At 50.9% G+C, this 8520-nt stretch overlaps 2 protein-coding genes across 2 annotated transcripts; both read left to right on the forward strand.

The window, feature by feature from the left end:
• Positions 1–854: 854 nt before the first annotated feature.
• On the forward strand, positions 855–1895 carry LOC139240344 (chemerin-like receptor 1). The gene has a single exon (XM_070868814.1). The coding sequence runs from the start codon at positions 855–857 to the stop codon at positions 1893–1895; it is 1041 nt and encodes a 346-aa protein (XP_070724915.1).
• Positions 1896–7695: 5800 nt separating this feature from the next.
• Positions 7696–8520, forward strand: LOC139240345 (chemerin-like receptor 1). Its single transcript, XM_070868815.1, has one exon. The coding sequence runs from the start codon at positions 7696–7698 to the stop codon at positions 8518–8520; it is 825 nt and encodes a 274-aa protein (XP_070724916.1).

An 8520-nucleotide genomic window follows, 5' to 3' on the forward strand; every position in this document is an offset into this window, starting at 1 on the left:
CAAGAATGTTCCGTGCTCGATCTTAGCATTCCTAATATCCTCTTTAATTTTGCCTCTTAACTTTCTATAGTCCTCTAAAGATTCTATAGTATTTAGCTGTTGATATATGACATAAATATCCCTTTTTTTCTTTAACCTCCTCTGTAACAACATAGAAATCCAGAGGGTTCTCGAATTATTATTCCCAATCTTTTTCTTTAAGGTCACATGTTTGGCCTGAGCCTTCCAGATCTCCTCCTTGAATGCATCCCACTGTTCCGACATTGATTTACTCACAAGTAGCTGTTTCCAGTCCACTCTGGCCAAATCACTCCTTAACTTAGCAAAATTAGCTTTTCCCAATTCGGGACTTTCATTGCAGGCCTATCCTTGTCCTTATCCATATCCATTAATCGGTGATGAGTTACCACCTACCCCAGGCTGGCAAGTTTTTTCAAGTCCAATAATCCTGTAGGTTTCTTTTAAACCATTTTAGACTGCGGCCTCTTGCTGTGCCTCGATCGTGAAACTGTGTAACCTTACACTTCCCGCTTTAATGTCTTTTGTTATAAACTCAGAGACATTACTCTAGGTGGCTGCTTCTTCTTTTCCCTGAGACTTTTTGGGTGTATTGAAGTATTCTGTCAAATCTCCAGGTTGCATATTCTTTACAACAATACAATGTTTGCCCTTAATCCAGCTGACTTCAGATATCCCATATGCCTTCTTAACCACCTTATCTATTTGGCCTGCTACCTTCAGGGATCTGTGGCCCTGCACTCTGAGGTCCCTTTGTTCCTCCACACTTCTCAGTGTCCAACCATTTCATGTGTGTTCTCTCGCCTTGTTGCATCTCTTCAGGTGGGACATCTGAAATGGAGCCCGAGGATGGTCAGCTGACCAACTCCAGCGAGGTCCTGCACGGGATCCTGGAGAACTTAGACTACTACACCAGCATCTGGTGGGTGATGAGTGTCTACAGCATGGTGATCTACGGTGTCACCTGCGTCCTGGGCGTGTTGGGCAACGGGCTGGTCATCTGGGCCATCGGCTTCAAGCTGAAGAGAACGGCCAACACTGTCTGGTTGCTGAGCCTCGCCGTGGCCGACTTCACCTTCACTCTGCTGCTCCCGCTCGGCATCGCCTACATCGCCCTGGACTTAGAGTGGCACTTCGGCTGGCTGCTCTGCATGCTCTACTTCGGTGTGGAGGTGATCTGCCTGGACGCCAGTGTCTTGACGCTGGCTGCCATCAGTGTGGACCGCTGCGTCTCGGTGGTGCTGCCCATCTGGTCTCAGAAGCATCGCGGCCCGAGGCCAGCTGCCCTGCTCAGCCTGGGGGTGTGGGTGGCAGCCACCATCGGGAGCACGCCAGCATTCGTCTTCCAACAATTTGAATCCCAGGGCAACTGGTCGCAGTGCTCCAGCGAGTACCTGCTGGAGGGCGAGTGGATAGCTGTGTTCGAGGCGGTTTACAAAAGCAACAATTCCCTGGCGGTGATAGAGCGTGCGATGAGCCTGATTTACATCCGGGACCGAGCGCTCACCTTCACACGCTTCCTCCTTGGGTTCATCATACCGGTGCTGATCATCGCCGTCAGCTACACCATCATCGGGCTGCGGCTGAGGTGGGGCCGCTTGGTGCCCAGCGGCGGCAAGCCCTTCAGGGTCATGGCCGCCATCATCCTGGCCTTCCTCCTGTGCTGGGCGCCCTACAACATCTGTTCTATCCTCCGACTGCACACGCACGAGGAGCCATGGCCCCTGCTGCTGATTGTGGGCATTCCGCTCGGCTATAGCCTGGCTTTCTTCAACAGCTGCATCAACCCCGTCCTCTACATCTTCATGTGGCAGGACTTCAGGGACATATTCAAGAAATCACTTCAGCGGGCTAACAATCGGGGGGCATATATCTAAAGTAATTGAAGGGGAGGATTAAAGCAGAATTGAGGGGAAATGTCTTCACCCAGATGATGCCTGGGATCTGAAACTCGCTGCTTGAAAGGGTGGTAGAGGCAGAAACTCTCACCACATTTAAAAAGTACTTGTATGTAGCAGCCAAAGATTCAATGATGCTAAACTGCAGTCTCTGTAAGACTACAGCATTTTTGGGCTCATTTTCTGCTAATAGCTGTGCTTGCAAACTGCTCCAAGATGGCTGAAAACATGGGTTGCCCAATTTTTAGTGACCCAAAAGGCTTTGCGAATCCAAAAATGTTCTCGTGTGTTTTAACATCTCACAGCTGCAAATATACAGTTCTCACAGGCATTTTCTGGGAACTGTGAAGAGGAGAGAATGAAAGACCTATTCATGGTAAAAGATTATCCCTTTGTTTTAGACCCAGACGTTTACGTACACGGTGGACAGACATCCAGAAAACTAGTAAAGGATGGCTGTAACACGCGAGATCAGTGCTGCAGTCAGTGTGGGTGGTGACCTGGTCAATTACCAAGACAATCAAGGGGTTAATTTCCAATCGTTGAACAAGGCTGGAGTTAACTCATCTCTGAGAGTCTTTGCATTGTAGTCACTTAGAATATAAGCAATGTTTAACTGTTAAGTACTTTAATGGGATTGCTTGGTGTGGGTTAATAATTACAAATGATTATGCATTTGATCCTATTGTGATTGCTTGTATTTCTTTTGATTATTCGAAGTAAAATTGGGGTGATAAAATAAACATCCTGTATCTGTGTTGTTGTTGTCACATCAGTCCGAACCCAGCAAAGTGGAAAGTAAAGACATACATTTTACAGGCTAAAACCACGATATATTCTTTCTGACATCACGAACACACGCATTACACAAGATGGCTCTTGTTGGAAACTGGTATCATGTGACTTGTCACATGACCCTTTTATTGTTATAAATCAGAAGTTGCATTACCGCAGTAGTCCACCAGGCGGAACTCCATATTACACTTCTCCATCCTTAATGAAGAAGTAATAAGAACATAAGTACAGAAGAAATAGGAGCAGGAATCGGCCATTTGGCCCTTCGCACTTGCTCCACCATTCAATAAGATCATGGCTAATCTGATCTTGGCCTGAACTCCACTTCCCCGCCCGCTCCCCATTACCCTTCACTCCCTTATCATTCAATAATCTGTCTGTCTCCTCCTTAAATGACCCAGCCTCCACAGCTCTCTGGGGTAGAGAATTTCACAGAATTATACCCCTCAGAGAAGAAATTCCTCCTCATCTCAGTTTTAAATGGGCGATCCCTTATTCAGAGATTATACCCCCCCAGTTCTAGTTTCCCCCACGAGGGGAAACATCCTTTCTGCGTCTACCCTGTCACCCCCTCATTATCGTATATGTTTCGATAATATCACCTGTCATTGTTCGAAACTCCAATGTGTATAGGCCCGACCTGCTCAACCTTTCTTCATAATTCAACCCTGTCATGTCAGGAATCAACCGGATAAGGGGTTGGCCATTTAGGACTGAGATCAGGAGGAATATCTACAACCAGAGTGTGGTGAATGTGTGGAATTCTCTGCCTCAGAGGGCTGTGGAGACTCAGTCATTGGGTATATTCAATGCTGAGATCGATCAATGTTTGGATTCTAGAGGAAGTGAGGGATTTGTGGATCGGGCGGGAAAGTGCAGTTCAGGGAGAAGATCAGCCATGATCTTGTTGAATAGCGGAGCAGGCTCGAGGGGCTGAATGTTCTTGTCTTATGTTCTTATGGTATTCGTAGACAAGATGTTTCCACTTGTGGGTCGAGACCAGAACTAGGGGCCATCGATATAAAATAGGCACCTAATAAATCCAATCAGGAATTCAGGAGAAACATCTTTATCCAGAGAGGGGTGAGAATGTGGAACGATGGAGTCAGTGTCGGATTGGATAGATAGCTGACATCACGCCAGATCTATCAGATATTGAGGGAGCGCCACACTGTCAGAGCGGCAGTACTGAGGGAGCGCTGCACTGTCGGAGGGGCAGTACTGAGGGAGCGCTGCACTGTCGGAGGGGCAGTACTGAGGGAGCGCTGCACTGTTGGAGGGGCAGTACTGAGGGAGTGCTGCACTGTTGGAGGGGCAGTACTGAGGGAGCGCCACAATGTCGGAGAGGCAGTACTGAGGGAGCGCTGCACTGTTGGAGGGGCGGTACTGAGGGAGCGCTGCACTGTTGGAGGGGCAGTACTGAGGGAGTGCTGCACTGTTGGAGGGGCAGTACTGAGGGAGCGCCGCAATGTCGGAGAGGCAGTACTGAGGGAGCGCTGCACTGTTGGATGGGCAGTACTGAGGGAGTGCCACACTGTCGGAGGGGTAGTACTGAGGCAGCGCCACACTGTCGGAGGGGCAGTACTGAGGGAGCGCCGCACTGTTGGAATGGCAATACTGAGGGAGCGCCACACTGCCGAAGGGGCAGTACTGAGGGAGTGCCGCACATTCGGAGGGCAGTACTGAGCGAGCGCCGCACTGTCGGAGGAGCAGTAGTGAAGGAGAGTCGCACCATCGTAGAGGCAGTACTGAGAGAGCGCCGCACTGTCGCAGGAGCAGTAGTGAGGGAGAGTCACACTTTCGGAGGGGCAGTACTGAGGTAGTGCCGCACTGTCTGAGGGGCAGTACTAAGGAAGCACTGCACTGTTGGAAGGGCAATACTGAGGGAGCGCCGCACTGTCAGAGGGGCAGTACTGAGGGAGCGCCGCACTGTCGGAGGGGCAGTACTAAGGTAGTGCCCAGAGGGGCAGTACTGAGGAAGTACCGCACTGTCGGAGGTGCCGTCTTTTGGATGAGACCTTCCTCAGCACTACACTGAACTGGAATATCAGCTTAGATTTTTGTGCTGAAGTCGCTGGAGTGGAACTTGAAACAAGAACCTTCTGTCTCAGAGGCGACAGTGCTGTCCACTGAGCCACAGCTGACAATGGCAGAAGGGTTAGAGGGGAGTTGAGGAGAACTATTTTCACCCAGAGGGTGGTGCGGGTCTGGAACTCACTGCCTCAAAGGGTGGTAGAAGCAAAAGCCTTACCACATTTAGAAAGTACTTGGATGTGCACTTGAAGTGCTGTAAGTACAGGGCTACGGACCGAGAGCTGGAGAGTGGGATTAGGCTAGGTAACTTCTTGTCAGTCGGCACAGTGGGATACGATGGGCCGAATGGCCTAATTCTGTGTGATACATTTCTGTGATTCTACGATTCTATGAAGGATGGAGTCAGTGTGGGATTGGAGTGATAGTTGACATCGCGCCAGTTGTATCAGATAAAGATTCTGTGCTGATAAACTGCAGCCTCCAATCTGATCGATCAATATCTGCCATGTTGCTGTTTGTACAAAGCCGCGACAGGATCTGACGCCATCAGCTCCGCAATCATGTCATGGGTCATCTTCAGAGAATGGGTTTGTCAGTACAGGAGTGGAATGAAATATCTGAAGGCAGAAATCTCCGACTGTGAACGGTGGAGCGCAGAGATCTTAGAGGGTTGTCTGGGTTAGAGGAGGATACAGAATAAGGAGGAGTGTTGTGGCTGGAGGAGGTTACAGAGATAGGGAGTGGTGTAGGTTCTAGAAGAGGTTACAGAGATAGGGAGGGGTGTAGGGATTGGAGGAGGTTACAGAGAGAGGGAGGGGTGTAGGGGCTGGAGGAGGTTACAGAGATAGGGATGGGTGTAGGGGCTGGAGGAGGTTACCGAGATAGGGAGTGGTGTATGGGCTAGAGGAGTTTACAGAGATAGGGAGGGGTGTAAAGGTTGGAGGAGGTTACAGAGATAGGGAGGGTGTAGGGGCTGGAGGAAGTTCCAGACATAGGGAGAGGGGTAGAGGCTGGAGTAGGTTACAGAGATAGGGAAGGGTTTAGGGATGAACACCGACGGCAGTGGATAGAGTCTGGCCTGCCGAAATCTCGGAAGTTTTAATCCAGTCGGACGGATCACCTACAGGATTATACGTAAGCCAGTTTGGGCACAGTTATTGCCAGAAAGATTGTGAGTTACCAGTTAACTTAGAGGCATAGATATTGTGAAGTAATTAATTGTTTTAATCATATGTAACTGTATAACTTGGGGCATACATATTGCAAAGTTGAATTTAAAATCGGTAAGGTAGAGAATTTGCAGTTTCGTTGATACGTCCGAACCTGTACTCCGTAGTGTTGAATTAGGAATTTATAGTTTTTAAAATCTTTTTAATGAAGTTTAATGAATTGGAAAATGTTAGTGTTCTTTTAAGTCATGGTGTTTGAAACCCATTGGAAAAGTATTAAACTGTAGGTGGGGCTTTACTGAAAAAGGGTTGCACTGTCGGAGGGGCAGTACTGAGGGAATGCCGCACTGTCGGAGGGGCAATATTCAGGGAGAGCGGCACTGTCGGAGGGGCAGGACTGAAGGAACGCTGCACTGTCGGAGGGGCAGTACTGAGGGAGAGCGGCACTTTCCGGTGGTCAGTACTGAGGGAGCGCCGTACTGTGGGCTGGAGGTGTTTACAAGATATAGCGAGGGAGGGGGCGAGGAGGCCATGAGGAATTTGAAAACAAAGATGAGAATTTTAAAATCTAGACATTGCCGGAATGAGAGCCAATGTAGGCGAGCGTGCAATGGGGAGGGTGTTGGGTGAACGGGACTCGGTGTGAGTTAAAAGATGGGAGTTTAGGATGAGCTCACATTTAGGAATGCCGGCCAGGAGAGGATTGGAATAGACATGTCTGGAGGTAACAAAAGTGCAGAGGAGGGTTTCAGCAGCAGATGAGCTGAGGCAGGGGAGCAGGCGGTGATGTTACGGAGGTGGAAATAGAGTGTCAATCTCCATGATTGCAATACTAGGGTCAACACTGATGGTCTCTTCCCTCTCTCTCTTTCTCTCTCTCTCTATCTCTCGGTGTCTCGCTCACTCCCTCACTTTCTCTTTGTTTTTTTAACGCTCTCTGCCTCTCTTTCGCCCCCTCTCCCGTTCCCCCTCTCGCTCTCTCTCTGTCTCTCTCTCTCTCTGTCTCTCCCCCGCTCCCTCATTTTCACTCTCTCCCTTCCTCCCTCTCTCTGTCTCTCTCGTTCCCTCTCTCTCGCTCCCTCTCACTCTCTCCCTCTCTTTCTCTCTCACTCTGTTTCTCTCCCTCCCTCTCTTACTCTCTCTCCCTGTGTCTCTTTCTCCCTCTCTGTCTTTCACTCGCTCACGCGCTCCGTCTCTCTCACTCTTGCTCTCTCTCTCTCTCTCTCTCTGTGTCTCTCTCTCAGCCCCTCACTCGCTCCCTCTCTCTCACACTCTCTCCCTCACTCTCTCTCCCTCACTCTCTCTGTCTGTCTCATTGCCTTCCTCTCTCTCATGCTCCCTCTCACTCTCTCACTGTATTTCTCACTCTCTCTCTCTGTGTCTGTTCTCTGTCATTCCCTATCTTTCTCTCTCCCTCTCTCTCTCCCTCCGGCACTTACTCTCTCTCTCCCACTCCCTCTCTTTCTCTCTCTCTATCTCTCACTCTCTCTCGCTCTCTCTCTCTCTCACTCGCTCTGAATCTGTCTCTCTCTCCTGCTCTCTCTCTCACTCTCTCTCGCGCTCTCTCTCTCCATCTCTTCAGGTGGGACATCTGAAATGGAGCCCGAGGATCTTCAGCAGAACAACTCCAGCGAGATCCCGCATGACGTCCCGGCGACTATGGGCTACTTCAGCTTCTTGCGAGGGATGCACGTCTTCACCATGGTGATCTACATCGTCACCTGTGTCCTGGGAGTGTCGGGCAACGGGCTGGTCTCAAGCTGAAGAGAACGGCCAACACCATGTGGTTGCTGAGCCTCGCTGTGGCCGACTTCACCTTCTCTCTGCTGCTTCTGCTCCCCATCACCGAACTCGCCCTGGATTCCCACTGGCCCTTTGGCTTGCTGCTCTGCAAGCTTAACTATGGGGCGTTGATGCTCTGTCTGTACGCCAGCATCTTTACGCTGGCCGCCATCAGCGTGGACCGCTGCATCTCGGTGGTGCTGCCCGTCTGGTCGCGGAACCACCGCGGCCCACGGCTGGCTGCCCTGCTCAGCCTGGGGGTGTGGGTGGCAGCTGCCGCCTTAAGCGCGCCGACCTTCACCTTCCGACAATTGGTATCCCTGGGCAACAGGAGGGGCTGCTACACTGACTACCTGCTGGAGGGCGAGTGGCCGGCTCAGACCACGATGGATTACGGAGACGAGGACGACCAGGTGATGAAGGAGTGGCCGCTGAGCCTGCACGATGCCCGGTACCGAGCGGTGAGCCTCGCCGGCTTCCTCCTCGGGTTCCTCCTGCCATTCCTGGTCATCACCACCAGCTACAGCATCATCGTGTTGCGGCTGAGGTGGGGCCACTTGGCGCCCAGCGGTGTCAAGCCCTTCAAGTTCATCGCCGCCATCATCCTGGCCTTCCTCCTGTGCTGGATGCCCTACCACATCTGTTCTATGCTCGATCTGCTCCTCCCACATGGCGAGCTATTCCCCCTGGTGCTCAGTGTGGTCTTCCAGCTCAGCTACATCCTGACCTACTTCAACATCTGCATCAACCCCGTCCTCTACATCTTCACCTGGCAGGACTTCAGGGACGCTGCTCCCACCTCTTGCCAACTGCCGCTGGGTTAA

This window comes from Pristiophorus japonicus, chromosome 31 (genome assembly GCF_044704955.1).
Source record: "Pristiophorus japonicus isolate sPriJap1 chromosome 31, sPriJap1.hap1, whole genome shotgun sequence".
NCBI classification, from domain to species: Eukaryota; Metazoa; Chordata; class Chondrichthyes; family Pristiophoridae; genus Pristiophorus; species Pristiophorus japonicus.